Here is a 24,209-nt window from a genome sequence, read left to right as displayed (position 1 = left end):
TTCTCCAAGATGAGAGGAAATAAACTAGGAGTACATTGTACAAGGGACAGTTTTATGAAGTACTAAACCCAAAGCATCTGACTGGAGATGTGTTGTGGTGTTTGTCCAAAGGAGTTTATAAAGAGCTCAATACTTTCTGATTGCAGAAAACACAATTTACCACATTTTGAGAGCTAGCTATGTGCAAGCCTCTGTGTATTGGAGTTAGTAGATTAGCACCAAGGGAAAAAATTTATGGAAATTGAGGATTAGACTCCTTTTTGAGGGAGCTTACAGTGTTATTTTGAAGACAAAATAAATACATAAAGAGTTAAATATCAGATGTGATAAAGCAGTAAAAGTTTAATTGTCAAATTATGGCAGATAGAACGCAGCCCCACCCATCAGCAGACAAGCGGATTAAAGTTTTACTGAGCTCTGCCCACCAGAGCAACACCCAGCTCTACCCACCACCAGTCCCTCCAATCAGGAAACTTGCACAAGCCTCTTAGATAGCCTCATCCACCAGAGAACAGACAACAGAAGCAAGAAGAACTACAATTCTGCAGCCTGTGGAAGGAGAACCACATTCACAGAAAGATAGACAAAATGAAAAGGCAGAGGACTTTTTACCAGATGAAGGAACAAGATAAAACCCCAGAAAACCAACTAAATGAAGTGGAGATAGGCAACCTTCCAGAAAAAGAATTCAGAATGATGATAGTGAAGGTGATCCAGGACCTCAGAAAAAGAATGGAAGCAAAGATTGAGAAGATGCAAGAAATGTTTAACAAACACCTAGAAGAATTAAAGAACAAAGAAACAGAGATGAACAATACAATAACTGAAGTGAAAAATACACTAGAAGGAATCAGTAGCAGAATAACTGAGGCAGAAGAACGGATAAGTGACCTGGAAGACAGAGTGGTGGGTTGACTGCCACGGAACAGAATAAAGAAAAAAGAATGAAAAGAAAGGAAGACAGCCTAAGAGACCTCTGGGACAATATTAAACACAACAACATTCACATTATAGGGGTCCCAGAACAAGAAGAGAGAGAAGAAGGATCCAAGAAAATATTGGAAGAGATTATAGTCGAAAACTTCCCTAACATGGGAAAGGAAATAGCCACCCAACTCCAGGAGGCACAGAGAGTCCCAGGCAGGATAACCCCAAGGAGAAACACGCCGAGACACATAGTAATCAAATTGGCAAAAATTAAAGACAAAGAAAAATTACTGAAAGCAACAAGGGAAAAACGACATATAACATACAAAGGAACTCCCATAAGGTTAACAGCTGATTTCTCAGCAGAAACTCTACAAGCCAGAAGGGAGTGGCATGACATATTTAAAGTGATGAAAGGGAAGAACCTACAACCAAGATTACTCTACCTTGCAGGGATCTCATTCAGATTCAACGGAGAAATCAAAAGCTTTACAGACAAGTAAAAGCTAAGAGAATTCACCACCACAAAACCAGCTCTACAACAAATGCTAAAGGAACTTCTCTAAGTGGGAAACACAGAGAAGAAAAGGACCTACAAAAACAAACCCATAACAATTAAGAAAATGGTCATAGGAACATACATATCAATAATTACCTTAAACATGAATGGATTAAATGCTCCAACCAAAAGACACAGGCTCGCTGAATGGATACAAAAACAAGACCCATATATATGCTGTCTACAAGAGACCCACTTCAGACCTAGGGACACATACAGACTGAAAGTGAAGGGATGGAAAAAGATATTCCATGCAAATGGAAATCAAAAGAAAGCTGGAGTAGCAATACTCATATCAGGTAAAATAGACTTTAAAATAAAGAACGTTACAAGAGACAAGGAAGGACACTATGTAATGATCAAGGGATCAATCCAAAAAGAAGATATAACAATTATAAGTACATATGTGCCCAACATAGGAGCACCTCAATACATTAGGCAATTGCTAACCGCTATAAAAGAGGAAATCGACAGTAACACAATAATAGTGGGGGACTTCCTAACACCTCACTTACACCAATGGACAGATCATCCAGACAGAAAATTAATAAGGAAACACAAGCTTTAAATGACACAATAGACCAGATAGATTTAATTAATATTTTTAGGACATTCCATCCAATAACAGCAGATTACACTTTCTTCTTAAGTGCCCACGGAACATTCTCCAGGATAGATCACATACTGGGTCACAAATCAAGCCTCAGTAAATTTAAGAAAATTGAAATCTTTATCAAGCATCTTTTCTGACCACAATGCTATGAGATTAGAAATCAATTACAGGGAAAAAAACGTTAAGAACACAAACACATGGAGGGTAAACAATATGTTAGTAAATAACCAAGAGATCACTGAAGAAATCAAAGAGGAAATCAAAAAATACCTAAAGACTAATGACAACAAAAACATGACGATCCAAAACCTATGGGATGCAGCAAAAGCAGTTCTAAGAGGGAAGTTTATAGCAATACAAGCCTACCTCAAGAAACAAGAAAAATCTCAAACAATCTAACCTTACACCTAAAGGAACTAGAGAAACAAGAACAAACAAAACCCAAAGTTAGTAGAAGGAAAGAAATCATAAAGATCAGAGCAGAAATAAATGAAATAGAAACAAAGAAAACAATAGCAAAGATCAATAAAACTAAAAGCTAGTTCCTTGAGAAGATAAAATTGATAAACCATGAGCCAAACTCATCAAGAAAAAGAGGGAGAGGACTCAATAAAATTAGAAATGAAAAAGGAGAAGTTACAGTAGACACTGCAGAAATACAAAGCATCCTAAGAGACTACTACAAGCAACTCTATGCCAATAAAATGGACAACCTGGAAGAAATGGACAAATTCCTAGAAAGGTACAATCTCCCAAGACTGAACCAGGAAGAAATAGAAAATATGAACAGACCAGTCACAAGTAATGAAATTGAAACTGTGATTAAAAATCTTCCAACAAACAAAAGTCCAGGACCACATGGCTTCACAGGTGAATTCTATCAAACACTTAGAGAAGAGCTAACACCCATCCTTCTCAAACTCTTCCAAACAATTTCAGAGGAAGGAGCACTCCCAAACTCATTCTATGAGGCCACCATCACCCTGATACCAAAACCAGACAAAGATACTACAAAAAAAGAAAATTACAGACCAATATCACTGATGAATATAGATGCAAAAATCCTCAACAAAATACTAGCAAACAGAATCCAACAACACATTAAAAGGATCATACACCATGATCAAGTGGGATTTATCCCAGGGATGCAAGGATTCTTCAATATATGCAAATCAATCAGTGTGATACACCATATTAACAAATTGAAGAATAAAAACCATATGATCATCTCAGTAGATGCAGAAAAAGCTTTTGACAATATTCAACACCCATTTATGATAAAAACTCTCCAAAACGTGGGCATAGAGGGAACCTTCCTCAACATAATAAAGGCCATATATTACAAACCCACAGCAAACATCATTCTCAATGGTGAAAAACTGAAAGTATTTCCTCTAAGATCAGGAACAAGACAAGGATGTCCACTCTCACCTCTATTATTCACCATGGTTTTGGAAGTCCTAGCCATGGCAATCAGAGAAGAAAAAGAAATAAAAGGAATACAAATTGGAACAGAAGAAGTAAAACTGTCACTGTTTGCAGATGACATGATACTATACATAGATAATCCTAAAGATGCCACCAGAAAACTACTGGAGCTAATCAATGAATCTAGTAGAGTAGCAGGATATAAAATTAATGCACAGAAATCTCTTGCATTCCTATACACTAATGATATAAAATCTGGAAGAGAAATTAAGGAAACACTCCCATTTACCATTGCAACAAAAAGAATAAAATACCTAGGAATAAACCTACCTAAGGAGACAAAAAACCTGTGTGCAGAAAAGTGTAAGACACTGATGAAAGAAATTCAAGATGATACCAACAGATGGAGAGATATACCATGTTCTTGGATTGGAAGAATTAGTATTGTGAAAATGACTGTTCTACCCAAAGCAATCTATAGATTCAGTGCAATCCCTATCAAATTACCGATGGCATTTTTTACAGAACTAGAACAAAAAATCTTAAAATTTGTATGGAGACACAAAAGACTCTGAACAGCCAGAGCAGTCTTGAGGGAAAAAAAAACGAAACTGGAGGAATCAGACTCCCTGACTTCAGACTATACTACAAAGCTAATCAAGACAAGGTGGTACTGGCACAAAAACAGAAATATAGATCAATGGAACAGGTTAGAAAGCCCAGAGATAAACCCACACACCTATGGTCAACTAATCTATGACAAAGGAGGCAAGGATATACAATGGAGAAAAGACAGTCTCTTCAATAAGTGGTGCTGGGAAAACTGGACAGTTACATGTAAAAGAATGAAATTAGGACACTCCCTAACACCATACACAGAAATAAACTTAAAATGGATTAGAGACCTAAATGTAAGACTGGACACTATAAAACTCTTAGAGGAAAACATAGGAAGAACACTCTTTGACATAAATCACAGCAAGATCATTTTTGATCCACCTCCTAGAATAATGGAAATAAAAACAAAAATAAACAAATGGGACCTAATGAAACTTAAAAAGTTCTGCAAAGCAAAGGAGACTACAAACAAGACGAAAAGACAACCCTCAGAATGGGAGAAAATATTTGCAAACAAATTAACGGACAAAGTATAAACAACTCATGCAGCTCAATATTAAAAGAACAAACAACCCAATCCAAAAATGGGCAGAAGACCTAAATAGAGATTTCTCCAAAGAAGACATACAGATGGCCAAGAAGCACATGAAAAGCTGTTCAACATCACTAATTATTAGAGAAATGCAAATCAAAACTACAATGAGGTATCACCTCACATCAGAAAATCTACAAACAACAAATGCTGGAGAGGGTGTGGAGAAAAGGGAACCCTCTTGCACTGTTGGCGGGAATGTAAATTTATACAGCCACTATGGAGAACAGTATGGAGGTTCCTTAAAAAACTAAAAGTAGAATTACCATATGACCCAATAATCCCACTACTGGGCATATAGCCAGAGAAAACCATAATTCAAAAAGACACATGCACCCCAAAGTTCATTGCAGCACTATTTACGATAGCCCGGTCATGGAAGCAACCTAAATGCCCATCAACAGACGAATGGATAAAGAAGTTGTGGTACATATATACAATGGAATATTACTCAGCCATAAAAGGGAACGAAATTTGGTCATTTGTAGAGACGTGGTTCGCTCTAGAGATTGTCATACAGAGTGAAGTAAGTCAGAAAGAGAAAAATATCGTATATTAATGCATATATGTGGAACCTAGAAAAATGTTACAGATGAACCGGTTTGCATGACAGAAATAGAGACACAGATGTAGAGAACAAACGTATGGACAACAAGGGTGGAAAGTGGCAGGGTGGGTGTGTTGAATTGGGAGATTGGAATTGACATGTATACGCTAATATGTATAAAATGGATAACTAACAAGAACCTGCTGTATAAAAAAATTAAAATTCAAAAAAAAATTATGGCAGATGGAAAGTAAGTGTTGAGATTTAAGGAGAAAGAAGATTGTTGTGAGCTTTAATGAAACGGGACAGCTTTGGGGAAGGGTGGACCTAGACTATTTCTTAAAGATGGAGTAAAAACTGGGTTATTGAAGGAAGGGAGCCTCCCAGAGAGGAAGAATAGTATTTAAAAAGAGTCATAGAGACAATCACCAAACTCATGTTAAGTAATGTTATCATAATATTTCTGTCGGCGATTACATTTAAAATATCAATGTGTGTGTGTATATAGAGAAAGAAATCTGTTTGAAAAGTAAAATTTATATATAATATATGTAATCAGAGATACATATGTTATATATACATATGTGAGATGTATGACTTATTTTTCCTTATCCACAGAATTCAGCTACCATGTATATATAAATAAACTTATTTTATTAACCAGAAAAAAAAAAAAGGCATAGAGATAAAGATTACAGTCAGTCAGTGATCGGGAAGAAGTTGCGTCAGCCATTCTTGTTCTAGATGGGAGCCAAGTATGTTGCTTGTCAAGATTTTGCTGGTGGCCTCCTGCCCTGGAATAGAACTGCTCGTACCCCTTGGAGCCTGTTTCGTGGCAATGTCGTGGTGGCATTACCTTGGTTTTGCATTGGGGAGAGACGGCCAGTGACACCTACCTCCTGAGCCTGGGTGACTGCAAAGAAAGATGGTTCTGTCAACTAAATGGAGGGCATGGAAAGCTTGTTTCACATGATTAACCCTTTAGTGGAGGTGGCACAGATTCATCCAGGTAATACCCTTGGCACCTAGAAGAGTGCTTGCACGGAATAGGTGCTCAAAACATAACTTGTTCAGTGAATGAATGTGAATAAAGATAGGGAAAAGAGGAATGGTAATGGAATTTTTCCACTCCCTGATGGATGGATGCTTTTGTAATGTCTTGCCTTTTTGTGCAAATCATCTCTTCATTGGTCTAAACATCTCTGGTGTTTCCCATTCCCTTCTTCTTTTTTTTTTAATTGAGGTAAAATACAAGAACAATAAAACTTACTATCTTAACCATTTTTAAATGTACAATTCAGTAGTGCTAAGTACATTCATATTGTGCATTTTCCACTCTTTTCATAGATGGTTTTGGGTTTCCTTTTCAACTTGGTCACTTATCTCCAAATGCACTTGGATATGTCACCTGGTACACAGTACTGCATGTCTGATTGAATCCTCTGAGAGGAGCTGAGGCTTGTCATCTCTTAACTGTGGACATTGTAATCCTGTTTGGAAATCTGGTCACCATTTGACTCACATTATCTAATAAGCAAGTTATTCTTTGTCATAGACCAGCTAATAGGTCTTTCCCATTCTTTAGTATAGTACTTTTCTGTATCTCCCTATTCAGTTTCATATGTGAAATCTGGCTCCTCTTACTAGACTGTTGGGGATTGCTTTCTTCTTTGTTCTGATTTTTCACTTGTTGGCTTCACTTACCAGTTTTGCTCAGGATGCCTTCATAATAGTTGGATTAGTTCATTAGCAACCTGCAAAAATTACATCTCTAACTATAAAAATTGCCCATATCTCCCAATTGTTATTAGTGACATTTTCAAAAATGCCTTTTTGAAATCTTTATATATTATATCTGGTTGCATTTCTCTGATCTGCTGCTGTTCTTTGTTGTTACTATTGCTGTTGTTGTTTTTATTCACAGAAGTATAAAGTTTCCAGTGAATTTTTACGTGTTCCTAGTAATTTTTACTTCTTTTAAAGTAGTCATATTCCACCCACTTAATCAGTCCTTGACTTTTGTTTGTCCAGTATATGATTGATGTAATTTTCTTTATTTCTCTTTTTGAGAAGCAAGACAACTGTCCCTTTTAATCTTTTTTTATATAACCGCTTTCTTATGATACAATTCACATATCGTACAACTATTCCATTTAATTCAGTGGTTTTTAGTATATTCACTGATATATGTGACTATCACCACAGTCAGTTCTAGAACATCTTCATTACCTCAAAAAGAGACGCCATTCCTTTAGCTCTCATTCCCCCATCTTCCATATTCCTTAGTTCTAAGCAACTGCTAAACTCCTTTCTGTCTCTGTATGCCTTTCATCTTTAACACCTGTCTTCTACTCTGGGATTTCCCAGATATTAATGGGAATGGTTTTACTAATTCTCCAAGTCTCCAAGTGTACAGTTTATCTGGTTAGGAGACATGAATTCGTTTAGAACAACTAGATACTTATTCCTCTGTCTTAAACAAATTTGTTTTACCCTCTCTGATCTGAAAAGTACTTTTCTGAATTTATTCACTGAACATATATTTGAATGCCTTCTATAAGCAAAGCTTTATGCTTAAATGAGTAACATGGATTCTGCTTTCATGAAGTTTATGTCTAGAAAAACATTCCCATTCCTAAGTATAATTGTCAACAGACATTTCAAAAATATGTGTGAGGTGTTTTCCTGAATGCTGGAATTGTAAAGGGGAATAAGAGGCTGTTGTGAAAGGGAGACTATACTACGGTGTGTTAAATGCCATAATAACATATAAGATATTGTGGGGACAAAGTAGAATATTCAGGTCTGTCAAGGACTAGGGGTTGTCAGACCCTACAAAAGAGGCCTATCTTGAAGGTTTTTTTAGTAGTTTCGTAGGTAAATGACCAACATAGGGAATAGTATGTTTAAAGGCCTTGACAGTTTTTTGAAAACAATATTCTTGTTCAAGTGTCAAGTTTAATAGAGAGCTTAGCAAGAGAAGTGGGTTGATATCCTGTTATGGAGGGCTTTGAATGTACTGCAAGGGAGTTTTGGCTTTTCTTTTTTTGGTGGCATTAGGTTTTTGAGAAGGTGAGTAATATGATCAGGTCTTTTCATTACCATATATTATAAGCAGTAAAATGGTAGCTGGATTTGCAGAAAACCGTTGTTAGGGAACCAAGTGTTAGAAGTTACTATGGCATGAACAGTCTAAATGAGATGTTAGAATCCTCAGTATAAATAGTGGCACAGGGAGTGAAAAGAAGAGGTTGAAATTCAGACTAACAAAGAATGGATGGCATTCTTTTAAATGTTTATTATGGTACAAATATTGAAAAAAGTCAAAAATCACTCTCAGCTTTCTATTGTAAAACAAGACACTCTGGAAAAGTAAGGGGTTTGGGTTGGAAGGATAATGAGTTCAATTTTATATTATTTTGTGAGACCTCATGTGAGGTAGCTGTGAAAATCTGAGACTCGTAAACTAAGCAAGGACTTCTAATGAGTATTTGGAAATTATCCACATAGAGGTGTTTGGAGAAAAAGACATACATAGTATCACCCAGGAAAAGGGTACAGATAAAGGAGGAGGATTAAAACAAAATAGTGGGAAAGAGAGCATGCCTATGGATAAACCAGTGGAATAGACTGGAAATGAGGAAAACTGGGAAAGTGCAGTATTATGAAAAACCAGGGGGCAGAAGGGCTGAGATTATATAGAAATATTGAGTTGGATAAGAGCTGGCAGAAGGTATTTAAGATTTGCTTACAAATTATGTAGAGGATTGTATAATGTAGGTTCTTGATAATTGAATGTTCATAAATGGAATGGATTTTGTGGAGCTCTTCTGTTGATATTGTGTGTGTGTGAAGGCTGTTTTTTTAGAGCAGTTTTAGGTTCACAGCAAGATTGAGAGAAAGGTACAGAGATTTCCCATATACCCTCTGCCCCTGCACATGCACAGCTTTCCTTATTATTAACATCCCCCACCAGAGTGGTGCATTTGTTATAATCAGTGAACCTACATTGACACCTCCTTATCACCCAAAGTCTATAGTTTACATTAGGGTTCACTCTTGGTGTTGTGCATTCTATGGGTTTGATTAATGTACAATGACATATATCTACCATTATAGTATCGTTCAGAGTATTGTCACTGCCCTTAAGATCCTCTGTGCTTTGCTTCCCTCCCTGCCCCCACCCCCTGGCCGTAAAGTTTTAATATATAAAATAAAAGGGATTACTTAAACTTAGAACATAAGACTTGAAAAATTTTACACTGAAGGTGGCTTTATTTTAATCCATGTATTTGCAGTTCCCAAATGAAAATATTAAGGAATTTCTAATTTTCCTGTTTCTCTGCTTTTGCCACAGATAATTGGCCTTTTGAATGTTTTTACACCACAGAAATCCCTAGAAGAATTTCAAGATGTGTAAGTGTGATAATTAATATTTTGTTAATACATTGTTCTTCGATTGTTACTGTGTACTTTAGCTGTCATATTTTTTCACCCGTGAAGTTACATAGTCATGGAGCTCATGGATGCAAATCTTTGTCAAGTGATTCAGATGGAACTAGATCATGAAAGAATGTCCTACCTTCTCTATCAGATGCTGTGTGGAATCAAGCACCTTCACTCTGCTGGAATTATTCATCGGGTTAGTAGAAAAAACTATCATATTCTTTTTCTAATCATAGAGGTATAATTCATGTAACATAAAATTAACCATCTTAAAGTGTACAATTCAGTGATATTTAGTGCATTCACAACATTGTGCAACCACTACCGATACCAAATTTCAAAATATATTCATTGCCCCAAAAGAAAACCGCCTACCCATTAGGCAGTAGCTCCCCATTCCCCTCTCACCCCAACACCTGGCATATACCAGTCTGCTTTCTGTGTCCATGGATATACCTCTTCTGGATGTTTCATACAGGTGGAATCATACAATATATGACCTTTTGTGTCTGGTTTCTTTAACTTAGCATAGTGTTTTCAAGTTCACCCATATTGAAGCATGTATCAGTAGTTCATTCCTTTTTATGACCGATTAATATTCTGTTGTATGTATTTACCACATTTTGTTTATCCATTCATCCATTCATGGACATTTGGGTTATTTCCACCTTTTAGCTTTTGTGGATAGTGCTGTTATGAACATTAAGGTACAGGTATTTGTTTGAGTTCCTGTTTTCAGTTCTTTTGGGTATCTACCTTGAAGTTGAATTGCTGGGTCATATTTAACTTTCTGAGGAACGAACAAACAGTTTTCCACAGTGGCTACACCATTTTACATTCCCAGCAACGGTGCACGAAAGTTCCATCTTCCCCAAATCTTTGCTAATACTTAATGACTTTTTCATTCTAGCCATCCTAGTGAGTATGAAGTGGCATCTCATTGTGGTTTTGACTTGCATTTCTCTAATGACATTGAGCATCTTTTCATGTTTGTTGGACGTTTATATATCTTCTTGGGAGAAATGTCTATTCAAGCTCTGCCCATTTTTTAATTGAGTTGTTTATCTTTGTTGTTGAGTTATTAGAGTTCTTTATATATTCTGAATACTAGACCCTTATCAGATAAGTAATTTGTAAATATTTTCTCCTAATTTGTATGTTGTTTTTTTTCACTTCCTTGATCTCTTTTGATATGCAGATGTTTTTACTTTTCATGAAAATCAGTTTATTTTTTCTTTGGTTGCTTGTCCTTTTAGTGTCATATGTAAGACTCCATTGTGAAATCTGAGGTCATTAAGATTCACCCTTAGTGTTCCATCAAGAGTTTTATAGTTTTGGCTCTTACATTTAGGTTTTTGACCCATTTTGAGTTAATTTTTATATATGGTATGAGATAAGGTGCCAACTTCATTCTTTCGCTTGTGGAAATCCAGTTATCCCAGCATCATTTATTAAAAAGACTATTGTTTTCTAATTGAATGGTCTTGGCACCCTTATTGAAATTCAGTTGGCCATAGACTTAGGGTTTTATTTTTGGACTCGTAGTTCTCTATTCCATTGGTCTTTGTGTCTGTGCTTATATCAGTACCACATTTTTTTGATCACTGTAGCTTTGTAGAAAATTTTGAAATGGGAAAGTGTGAGTCTACCAACTTTATTCTTTCTCAATATCATTTTGACTATTCAGGGCCCCTTGTGATTCCACATGAATTTGAGTATCAGCTCTTCCATTTCTGCAGAAAAGGCTGTTAGAATTTTAATAAGGATTTCATTGACTCTGTACATTGCTTGGGTAGTTTTGCCATCTTAACTATATTTAGTATTCAGATTCATGAACACAGGATGTCTTTCCATTTATTTAGGTTGTATTAGTCTGTTTGGGGTACCATAACAAAATACCACAGACTGGGTAGCTTAAAAAACAGAAATTTATTTTCTCACAGTTTTGGAGGTTAGAAGTCCAGGACCAAGGTGCGAATAAATTCAGTTTCTGGTGAGATCTCTCTTCCTGGCTTGAAGATAGCTGCCTTCTTGCTGTGTCCTCACATGCCCTTTCCTCTGTGCATGCAGGAAGAGAGAGCAAACTCTGGTGTCTCTTTCTTTTCTATAAGGACATCAGTTCTTTTATATTGGGGTCCCACCCTCATGACTTCATTTAACCTTAATTACCTCCATAAGGGCCTGATCTCCAAATACAGTCACATTAGGGGTTCATGTTTCAATGCTTCAATGCTTGCATTTGGGTAGGGAAGAACACAGTGCAGTCTATGACAGATCTTCTTTTATGTTTTATAGTTTTCAGTGTAGTTTTAATTAACGTCCTTAGTTAAAACCTTTTCCTAGGTATTTTATTCTTTTGGAAGTTATTATAAATGGAATTGTTTTCTTAATTTCTCTTTCAGATGGTTCATTGCTAGTGTATAAGAAACACAACTGATTTTTGTGTGTTAGTCTTACATCCTGCGTCTTTGCTCAGTTTATTCTAATAGGGTTTTTTTTCCTACAGTTTGCTATATATAAGATCACATCATCTGCTCAGTAGTTTTATTTCTTCCTTTCCAATTTGGGTACCTTATGTTTCTTTTTTTGTCTAGTTGCTCTGGCTAGAACTTCCAGTAAAATGTTGAATAGAAGTGACAAAAGTGGGCATCTTGTTTTATTGTTTATCTTAGGGGAAAGACTTTCAGTTTTCACCATTAAGTGTGATATTACCTGTGGGATTTCACTCTTTATGTGTCTGAGTAAGTTTCCTTCTGCATTGGAGTTAATCACATTTTGCAGTTAGAGGGTACAGACTCCAAAAGACTACCCTCACTTCAGACTAGCTGGCTGCAAATTTGGGGTCCCCACAGCCACTCCCAGGTTCAGTAATTCACTAGAATGATTCACATAACTCCAAAAAGTACTACACTTAAAAACTTTATTACAGCTAAAGGATACAAATTAGAACCAACCAAAGGAGGAGATGCATAGGGCAGAATGTGGGAGAGTCATGGAGATTTCAGTCATTCGTCCTTTTCCTCCCAGCCACAAAGTATGAGAATGTGTGCGGGGTATTGCCAGCCAGGAAAGTTCACTCCAAAGTTTTTTTTGCTGCTCAGGCACATACTGCCTGCCAGGCTGACTTTTAGTCTCCAACGCTTCCTAAGGTTCACACTAATACCTTTACTCTCCTGTTTCTCCAGAGGTTGGAACTGACATGTGTCCCAAAGCCGCAGTTATAAATCACGTTGTTAGACTGTCCTGTGACAGAAACTCCCAGGCAAACAAAGACACTGCTGTCAGTCAGACATTCCACTGGCCTAGAGATCACGTGTAGCTGAGGGCAAATATCACACGTGTCTTTACATAGGGCACATACCTTCTATTCCTGGTTTAAGTGTTTTTGTCATGAAAAGATATTGGATTTTGTCAAATGTATTTCTCCATCATTTGAGATGATCATATATTTGTTTTTTCCTTGATTCAATTAATATGGTATATTATACTAGTTGATTTTCATGTATTGAATTACCCTTGCATTCCTGGGATAAGTCACACTTGGTCATCATGTGCAATCCTTTTTTTTTTTTTTAAAGGAAATTTTAATGTCATTAACATATATCGAAGGTCATTATTATTATTTTTTTTAAGTATTTATTTATTTATTTATGGCTGTGTTGGGTCTTCGTTTCTGTGCGAGGGCTTTCTCTAGTTGCAGCAAGCGGGGGCCACTCTTCATTGCGGTGCTGCAATCCTTTTGATATGCTATTGGAATTGTTTTGCTAGCATTTTGTTGTGAATTGTTTGCACCTGTGTTCATATGTGATCTTAGCCTGTGGTTTTCTTTTCTTGTGATGTTTTTGTCTGGATTTGGTATCAAGGTAATGCTGACCTTAGAATGAGTTAGGAAGTGTTTCTCCCTCTTCTGTTTTTTGGAAGAGTTCGAGAAGAATTGGTCTTAATTCTTTTTTAAATGATTGGTGGAATTTGTCAGAAAGCTATCTGATCCTGAGCTTTTCTTGTTTGAAAGATTTTGATTATTGATTTACTGTCTTTACTTTTTATAGATGTGTTTAGCTCTTCTGTTTCTTGAGTCAGTTTTGGTAATGTTGTGTGTCTCTAGGAAGGAAATAATCTGTTGTCCATTTCATCTGAGTTATCTAATTTGTTGGTATACAGCTGTTCATAGTATTTCTTATCAATCCTTTTTGTTTTATAAAGTTGGTGATAATGTCCCAACTTTCATTTTTTAATTTATTTATTTGTATCTTCTCTCTTTCTTCTCCCTTAGTCTAGGTAAAGGTTTATCTATTTTGTTGATCTTTTTAAAGAACCAATTTTTGGTTTTGTTGATTTTCTTTATTTTTCTGTTCTCTATTTTGTTAATCTCTACTTTAAGCTTTATTATTTCCTGCCATCATCTTGCTTTGGGATTAGTTTGCTCTTTCTAGTTTCTTAAGGTGGAATGTTAGGTTATTGATTTGAGATGTTTCTTCTTTTTTTTAATTAATATCGGTGTTAACAGCTATAAAATTGCCCTCCAAGCTCTGTTTTTTCTGCATTACCTAAATTTTGGTATATTCAGTTTTCATTTTCACTCATCTCAAAGTATTTTCTAATTTCCCTGTGAATTGTTCTTTGACCCATTAAGATTAAGAATATTAATTTCTACAAATTTGTGAATTTTCCTGTTTTCCTTTTCCTTGATTTCTAGCTTCATTCCATTGTGGTCAGGGAAGATACTTTGTATGATTTCAGTCTTTTGAAATTTATTGAGACTTGTTCTGTGGCCTAACATATGATCTATCCTGGAGCATGTTCCACGTGTACTTTAGAAAGATAATGTATTCTGAATTTTTGGAGGGAGTATTCTATATATGTCTGTTATGTCTAGTTGGTTTATAGGGTTGTTCACGTTCTCTATTTCTTTATTGATCTTTTGTTTAGTTATTTTGTCAATTAATGAAAGTAAGTTATAGAAGTTTTCAACTGTTATTGTGGAATTGTCTACTTGTCCCTTCAATTATGTCAGTTTGTGATTCAGGTGTTTCGGGACTTTGTTGTTACGTATGTATATGTTTACTGTTGCTTTATCTTCTTGATGTATTGACCCTTTTATCAATATGTATTTTGCTCCTTTGCCTCTTGTAACAACTTTTGACTTACAGTCTGTTTTGTTTGATATTAGTATAGCTGTTCTATCTCTCTTTTGGTTTCTATTTGCATGAAGTATCTTTTTCCATTCTTTCAACTTGTTTATGCCTTTGAATCTAAAGTGAGTCTCTTGTTTACATAGCTTACAGTAGAATCATGTTTCTTTTATCCTTTCTACCATTCTCTGATTTTAGTTGGAGAGTTTAATCCATCTACATATAAAGTAATTAATGATAAGGAAGAAGTTACTTCTGCCATTGTGCTATTTGTTTTCTATATGTCATATCCTTTTGTTCCTTAATTCCTTCATTCCTGCCTTTTTTGTGTTCAATTGCTTTTTTTGCAGTGTACTGTTTAATTCTCTTCTCATTTCCTTTTCTGTATATTTTTCAGTTATTTTCTTAAAAGTTACCTTGGGGGTTACAGTTAACATCTTCAGCTTATAACAATTTGTTTTGAATTATTACCACATTAGCATCAATAGTATACAAAAACTCTGCTTCTATACAACCTGTCCATATCCGTTTATGTTGCTGTTATCACAAATTACATATTTATATACTGGGTTCCTGTTAAGGTAGATTTATAGTTGCTTAATGCATTTGTCTTTTAAGTCATATTGGGAAAAAAATAGGAGTTAAAAACCCAAAATACAATAATACTGACCTTTGTATTTACCTACATAATTACCTTTACCAGTATTCTTTATTTCTTTATATGACTTCAGGTTACTGTCTAGTGTCCTTTATTTTCACCTGAAAGATTCCCTTTTGCATTTCTTCTAGGGCAGGTATACTAGGAACAAACTCCCTTAGCTTTTATTTATCCCAAAATGTCTTAATTTTTCCTTCACTCTTGAAAGATATTTTTGCTGGATATAGAATTTTTGTTCGGCTTTTTTTTTCTTTCAGCACGTTATATGTGCCATTTCACTGCCTTTTGGCCTCCATGATTTCTTTTGAGAAACCATCTGTTAATATCATTGAGAATCTCTTGTAATTGACAGGTTGCTTCTCTTTTGATGCTCTCAAGATTGTCTGTCTTTTGGTGGTTTGAGTATAATGATTGTCAGTGCAGATCTCTTTGCTTTTTATCCTTTTGGAGTTCATTGAGCAGTTTGAACTTGTAGATTCATGTCTTTCATTAAATTTGGACGTTTTCAGTCATTATTTTTTCAAGTATTCTTTCTGCCCTTTTTTCTCTCTTCTCTCCTTTTGGGATTCCCATTATGTGTTTGTTGGTATGCTTGATGGTATGCCGTGTCTTGTTTTCCTCAACTTTGATGTTTCGTTCCAGACAGAGTAAGTTATTTATTTGGCTTGCAGTGGTTTCAAGAAATGCTGTCTGTCCAGCCCTGGACCAGGGTCCAGTACTAAGAATGCAGGCTGCTTTCTTCAAGAACCCCCACCCACCCAGCCAGCCAGGGAGATGGGTAGGGCAAGGGCTAATAAAAACACCACCCATAAATATTTTCTATTGTTTTTAAGTTGTTTTTTTTCTCGATTCTGTGTTCACTTGGTTGTTGTAAACCTTTGACTATTTTCACATTTCTGAAAAAGTTTATTCTGATCTTCTGTGGAGCTATCTACTTCTTTGCCATTTTTGCTGACATCACTGCCTTTCATCATATTCTTGTGGTGATGTATTTCACTGATTTATATAGATTAATATAAGGTTATTTTTGTTCTTAAATGAAGCGGTATATAAAATATCCTGCTATCATTACCAATTACATACAATTAAGTATTCACCAGTGTTGTGTTTCTTACATATTCTGAAATATTTTATATTTTTGTACTCTGTTTTTTAACTAATTTATTGCCATATAATTCACATACCATACAATTTACCCATTTAAAGTGTACGATTCAGGGTTATTTATTATATTCAAAGGTTGTATAACCATGACCACAATCTAATTTTAGAACATATTTGTCCCCCTTGAAGAAATCCTGTACTGTTAGCCTTCAATTTCCATTCTTCCCTGACCCCTTCAACCTCAGCCCTGACAACCACTAATCTACTTTCTGTCTCCATATATTTGCCTATTCTGGACATTTCATATAAATAGAATTATGTAATATGTGGTCTTTTGTGGCTGGCTTCTCTTACCTATCATAATGTTTTCAAGATTCATCCACATACATATCACGTATCACTATTTAATTTCCTTTTATTGCCAAATAACATTTCACTATATGGATCTACCACATTTTGTTTATCCATTCATCACTTAAGGGACTGTCACTTAAGGGATTATTACCATTGTCTATCATGAGTAATGCTGACATGAACATTTGTGTGCAAGTTTTTGTGTGGGCCTATGTTTTTGTATTTTAGTTTTAATTCTAGCTTATTCTTTAAAAGTGTTGCATCTAATTTGAAAGGAATTTCTTGAAAAATTATTTAATTCAGTGGAATTATATCTTCATTCTATGCTACCTTGTATCAAATAGCCTAACTCATAAAAGGAAATAAATACATAGTTTGTGCTCAAGTTAACTATTTTAAACTAATTATGTATCTGAGATATTCAGGCTTCTCTTTAGTTATCATTCTAATTGAATTGATTTGTATATTCCATATAAAACTGCTATAATATTATATGTAAATGCCATCTTTAAGCAACATAAGAGAAATCTCTTTAGATGGGCGAGTACATTATCCTCCTCATCCCATGCTCATATATTGTTACAAGCAAGTGAGTTAGACTTCTGGGTTTTGTTTTTGTTTGTTAACTTTGTCCTATGGATCAGGAAAGTAATCTGCAACCATGGAAGTTAATTTGATTATAGTAAAGTAACATCTTCCAAATAGAATATTTTCAAATTAATGAGGGTAGCAGGTGGGTAAAACAGACACATAGATCAAATGACAGAAGGTTGAAAACAAAAGAAACAGTAAGAAGCATAAAAAGGAAACATTAAATTACAGAAGACCAATATATAACAATTTGTAGATGCGATTACCTCTTCATTAAAAGGTCAGATTTTGACCTACACACAAACCCACCACCAACATGTATATGTTTCTATAACGCAGACAGTTGTAGCTAACTCCCAAAGGCTGACAGCAAAGGTTTTGGCAAAGATGTACTGGGAGAATACAAATGTGAAAACAAGGATATCTCTATTTAATGAGGTGAAGTTGAATACTGTTATAAACCATCATTTTATAACGATAAAGGGTATAATACACTTATTCGGATAAATAACTGTCAAGAACTTTATACGTGGAGTAGTGTTGCAGTCTGCCAAGTTTAAACTGTAGAAGATAGAAGAACTGCACGAACGCAATGATAGTTATTGGGATGTTCTAACATACTCCATTCGTATAGACAGATAAAGTGTTTAAAATATAGTACAACTATAGAGAATTTACACAATAAATTTGAGCTAATTAGAGACATATTGGGGTCTGTTACCTATGATGAAAGATATGCCTTTATCTTAGATCAGGCTGTTTGGGAAACAAACTCAAGGATGGAGATATATTGACATGTAAGAAGTTTAATGGGGAGTCCCCTCAGGGTCAACATCTGTGGGGAGTAAAAGAAGTAAAAAATAGACATAGGGAGAAATGGGATGCAGTCACTCTAGAGGCCTCAACTGGTGACTCAAGCAGACCTTGGTCTTGGAGAGCAGACTTTGGAAAAAGTGGCTCTCTGTGGCTGAGGGCAGTTCCTGGAGAGAGATTTGCTAAAAACTGTCAGTAGTCAACACTGCTAGAAGCTGGAAGAATGAGTGCCTAAGTCCTGAACCCAGGCTCAGAGCAGGTATCACAGCACCCACCGTAGGCCACCCCTGGTGCCATTTGTTCTTACTTCTTTCATACGGTAAGGTCTGGAAACTGTTTTTCCAGGATTTTATTTGATGTCTGTTCCTTGAGCAAGTTACAAGAAGTTTAATGGGATAAACCATAGCACCCATTTCTGCAGCTGGTCTTGAGGCCACAATTGATACTCACCTCTGTGCTCTACTCCTGAATTCCCCTTACCCTTACCTACCCTCTCTGCTTGTCTGAGATTACTTGCTTGATAAAATAACCTGAGCTTTCATCCTTTAGGGGTTCAGTACAAGTCAGGGTGGGGGATGGAGTTCCACATATTTGCTCAGAGATCCAAGCTAAGCTGTATAAGGCTCCAGCATCTAAATAGTTGCTGGTCCCTGTGTCAGGGGAAGAAAAAGCCAGGTGGAATGTACTGTGTCTAAGGCCATGGGCAGAACTAGTCATAAGGACCTGCCTCATTGTAAGGGAACTAGGAAATGGGGGGAGGCAGACTTCAGAATGGTCTGTGCCATTCTGCTCTGCTTATCAAGCATTCCATTGCTTCCTTTATTCCACACCTAGTACCTAGTCACCCCCTCCTTAGGGAAGATAACCCAGAGTCCTAGCCTATCAAGGCATTTAGTGCTAAGTGATACATAGTAATCTCTACATTAATCCAGATATTTATCCTTTTGGTCCAGAAATATTAGAACTAAAATGAACAAATTATCTGGTCACTTGCATCTCCTCCCCCTCCCCCCATTCTCTAGATACGGTGGTCAAACAGGGTCAGGGTAACTACAATAAACAATCCCATTTGGGAAATTGAAAAATGCAGTCGTTATTTATTTGTAATTTGGAATTCTGTTGTGTAGACATTGTTAGCGTCCTTTTGCCCTTGTGGTGGGGAATACTACTCCTTGATTAGACCCTGAATCTGATCTCTGCAAGGAGCACTCTGTCCACTCTTCTCTGCGGTACCTGGCTCCACCCTGTGGAGAGTCTTTTCTGCTAGCCTTCTTGAGTATATCTGAAGTGGGTATTGGAAAGTGTGTTCTCATTGGGGGCTGCCCATGTTTCACAGGTTCCTATCTGTTAAAGATTGGAGGCCCAAGTGTCACTTTAAGACAGTCTTTAACCTGGACACTATTGACATTTTGGATGAATAGTTCTTTCTTTTGAGGGGCTGTCCTGTACATTGTAGAAAGTTTAGCAGCATTCCTGGCCTTTACCCACGAGATGCCAGTAGTACTCCCCAACTGTGACAACCAAAAATGTCTTTAGACATTGCCAAATATCCCCTGGGAACAAAATTGCCCTGATTTGAGAACCATTGTTTTAAGGCTAAAACAGTCACAGGCTTAAGGAGTTGTTTTTTTTAAATGGTACATCTCTCTTAGAAACTCAGGAGACTTCTTATCTTTTTAATTACAGTTCTTTTCAAAGCACATCTGGTAGCTCACTGGCTGTATATTCTTGGACTTAATGTCTACCTTTATGTTTTCAGGCCTCTGTTGGCAAGTCTGAGGTATTTTCATCAATTGAAAGATTGTTCAGGTCTTCTTCCATCAAAGGCTTTCAGAATTGTTATGTGAAAATGGTGCATTAGAAACAAATTCAAGATATCAGTGGCTTAAAACAACATTTATTGCTTGCTCAGGGATCTGCAGGTTGGCTTTGTGGCACTGCTCCAGATCATGGGATCAGGTTCAGGGTTTGTTTCATGTCCAGGTTTCAGCATCCAGGCTGAAGGAGTGCCTCCCTGGGGCACATCCTTTTCTCATGGTGAAAGAAGGGCAAGAGCCAAGCTAAATCAATCAAGCACATCTAAAACTTCTCTTCAGATTTGATGAACATCACATTTCCTCACATTCCATTGGCCAGAATTGGTTGTAGGCCCATCAATAAGGTGAAGAAGTATATTGGGTTAGGAGGTGGAGATATTTGCTGAGCAACCCGCCATTTCTTCTTTTTTTTCTTTTTTTCTTTTTGAAAGGTCTAGTAGCATTTAGCTTTCCCAGAATGGCAAGGCCTTGAAATTCTAGATTCTCTGTTCCCTTTTATTTCTTCTTATGAAGTGGCCAGTTCTTTGATTTGTAGCGAATAGCCACCTATACCCACTACTAAGGTTTTGCTTTTCAATCTCCTTCTAGAGCAGGGGTCAGCAGACTTTTTCTGTAAAGGCAAGGCCAGATAGTATATATCTTAGGTTTTGCAGATGATAAGATACAGTCTCTGTTACAGCTTCTCAACTTTATCATAGTAACACAAAAGCAGCCATAGACAGTAGGTAATGAATGAGTGTGACTGTGTTCCGATAAAACTTTCTTCACAAAAACAGGCAGGCATTAATTTGCCAACCCCTGTTCTAGAGCTCAAGTTCATTATGCAAGTGCTGTGCCTTCCAAGTTATTGTAGGTGACAGTGTCATGAAATGTCTTGCTGCTCTATAACCTGGATCACCTTTCCAACCTTTGATATTAGTTTCCCTGCTGCCTGCTGCTCAACTACTAAGGTATGATCCTGTCTTTATAATAGTAACACCGTACTCCTGTCATCAATTTCAGTGTTAGTCAGAATAGACTAGTGTAACGGAAAACATTCTTAGGTGTCTCTTTTACTCTCACACTACTACCATAATGCTTCTCACACCAGATGTGAGGTAGTTTTTCCCACACCAAACAATTCTCAGATTCTCTGGACACCAGCCTGGGTATTCTACAATTTTACTCAATTCCAGGTAGACACTATCTACCTGGAAATAGCATCAGATCCTCCAGGTTAAGGGCTCAGTCCCACAAGATTGCCCCAACTTCAAGTGCCAATCATAATCCCAGGCTATAATTTGGAGGTTCCCACAACCCCCTCCTCAGATTCAGTTAATTTGCTAGAGTGGCTAACAGAACTCAGGAAAACATTTTACTTTCTGGATTACTGGTTTATTACAAAGGACATAACTCAGGAAGAGTCAAATGGAGAGATGCATAAGGCAAAGTATGTGGGAAGGTGCACGGAGCTTCCGAGCCCTCTCTGGGTGCACCACTCTCCCAGCACCTCCATGTGTTTACCGGAAGCTCTCTGTACCAGTCCTTTTGGGTTTTTATGGAGGCTTCATTACATAGGCGTGATTGATTAAATCTTTGGCCATTGGAGATTGAACTCAGTCTCTAGCCCCTCTCCCTTCCCAGGAGGTCTGGGGGCTGGTGGGACTGAAAGTTCCAACCCTCTGATTATTTTGTTGGTTCCCTGGCAACCAGCCTCATCCTTTGGGACTTTCCAAAAGTAACCTCATTAAGTCAACTCTGGTGTAGTTGAAAGGTACTTCTTATGAATAACAAAAAGCACTCCTTTCACCTTTATTGCTCTTATCACTTAGGAAATTCCAAGGGTTCTAGGAGCTCTGTGCCAGTAATTGGGACAATGACCAAATATGGTTTTCTTATTATAAATCACAATATCACAACTAGGTTATTAACAAATAAACACTTGAGTTTTCAGTGACTTAACACAACCAAGGTTTATCTCCCACAGTATGTGTCCAGTACGGGTCCTAGTGGGGTGAGGACTCTGCCATACATAGATGCTCAGCAGCTCAATATCTAGAATGTTACTAATCACCAAAGCAGGGCAAGAGACAAAAGGATGTTATGCACTGGCCCTTCTATTCTTGATTCCCACTCACATCCCATTGACTAGAATTAATCACAGGCTGGAAAAATGTGGGAGAGAAGGTGGACTATTGTTAGTCCACTACATCTGTCACACATTCATACAAGTTCAGTTATCCTTCACAGGTATAGATAGCAATGCAACTTAAACATCTGTAGAAAGGTACATCTTGATATGCAAGGATGAATTTCAGATGATATTCTTTTTTGACAGTTTCTTTTCCTTAACAAAAGATGTCTATTTTTTAAAAATTGTATTTTGTTCTTAATCTTTCCAAAATAAAGTGTTTAAGGTTGAAATCTTATTTCTAGACTAGAATGCAGTAGCATGAAGAGCCATTAATCATTAACCAACACTATAGACACTGAAATAGTATCAAAGCTCATAATATTTATTTTTGAACATGCAGTGTTACTTTGCAGAGATATTGTATTTTGGAAATAGTGACAACGTATTTACAGGATAGCAATAATGAAAAATTTCATTTTCTGTTTCAATAAGCCTGTTGATATCTATTTTTAATTTGATAAAACCTATAGATTACATGTCGCCTAACCCATCCATGATTGCATATCAAAATATGCTAAAGACAGCATACATGCTTCTCTAGATATAGACATTACAAAAGTAATTATTATCTTTCAGGCCAGCTTTATTTTGTGTTACATCAATCACTGGTATTCAATGTATGTGAATTATACTGCTTTCTTTGGTCTCTTGGTTCATAATAGAATTCATGGGAGCTAACAGGCAAGATGGGTTGAAGCCATGAGTGTTTATGCTGCTGCCTTTTAATGATCATAGCACAGAATTCCTTGAGGTTGGGTTCAGGTGGGAAATTCTTCACAAAGACATTATTTGGTAGCATCAACAGCAAGTAATTTTATGGATTAGTGGCACCAAGACAATGGTGTCCTACCTCAACTGGCAGTCAAAAATTTTATGAACAAATTTGTATGATTTCGGTTGGGAAATCAGTGATGGAAGGACTCATAATGACTACTTCGATCCTTTAGAGTTGAACATCTGCCGGTTTGAAAGGTCAAGTGACATGTGCTTGGGTTGACATAGAATGGCCCATTGTTGGTATATAGTATCTATATAAAGCTTGTTTTGACTTTAAAATGGGATCTTTTAAAAGCTGGTAATTTAGTATACAAGTGCATATAAATGCTAACTTATGAATTCTCTCTTACTTTTACCGTAATAGTTCTTACGTGAGCTTTGAGATGCCTTTCCAAATTGCTTTCACACCACTTGATTGAAAGTTTCTAGCTAATCATAATTTCTAGCAAATAAAGCATTACTAACTTTTAATAACTGTATATATTCATAAATTTAAAATGCCATCAAGCTAATTTCTCAGATTTGCCTATTATGATGAATCTGTGCATTGATAACGATTACAGTGAGAAAAATGAACAGTAACCATGAATTGTTTTATAAGTGATCTCATAACTTGTGGACTGCAAAATGTTTATATCATAGCAGCCATTTTTTTAATTTTTATTTTTGAAGGACTTAAAGCCCAGTAATATAGTAGTAAAATCAGACTGCACTTTGAAGATTCTTGACTTTGGACTGGCCAGGACTGCAGGAACTAGTTTTATGATGACACCTTACGTAGTGACTCGCTACTACAGAGCACCTGAGGTCATCCTAGGGATGGGCTACAAAGAAAACGGTCAGCAAACACTATTTACTTGAAATACTGTTCTGATTTATTTGCTTTTGTTTATCAGATTTCTTATGTAAATACTTAAATTGAAGTGCATAGAGTTAAATGTATCACTGTATGAAATGATGTTTATCAAGAGTTTGAAAGTAACTACAAATTCTGTCATAAATGTTTGGAAAAACTTGGGGCCCCTGTTTATTTAAATACAAATACATAATCATCAAACTA

General features: G+C 36.4%; 1 protein-coding gene across 4 annotated transcripts in view; it reads left to right on the top strand.

The window, feature by feature from the left end:
* The window catches only part of MAPK8 (mitogen-activated protein kinase 8), a 106,226-nt gene that overhangs the window by 68,304 nt on the left and 13,713 nt on the right, over positions 1-24,209 (top strand). For 3 of the 4 annotated variants that reach the window (XM_059900634.1, XM_059900633.1, XM_059900635.1), the window contains exons 4-6: positions 9,642-9,700; positions 9,788-9,926; positions 23,822-23,987. In XM_059900634.1, the coding sequence (XP_059756617.1) occupies positions 9,642-9,700; positions 9,788-9,926; positions 23,822-23,987 (364 nt within the window). Of the gene's footprint in view, positions 1-5,902; positions 6,294-9,641; positions 9,701-9,787; positions 9,927-23,821; positions 23,988-24,209 lie in introns of all 4 variants that reach the window. The other variant, XM_059900636.1, reaches the window with a different exon arrangement.

The sequence above is a fragment of the Balaenoptera ricei genome, chromosome 16 (assembly GCF_028023285.1).
Source record: "Balaenoptera ricei isolate mBalRic1 chromosome 16, mBalRic1.hap2, whole genome shotgun sequence".
Lineage (NCBI taxonomy): Eukaryota > Metazoa > Chordata > Mammalia > Artiodactyla > Balaenopteridae > Balaenoptera > Balaenoptera ricei.
Note: the sequence above shows the minus strand (reverse complement) of the source record. Positions and strands in the feature narration are given on the sequence as shown.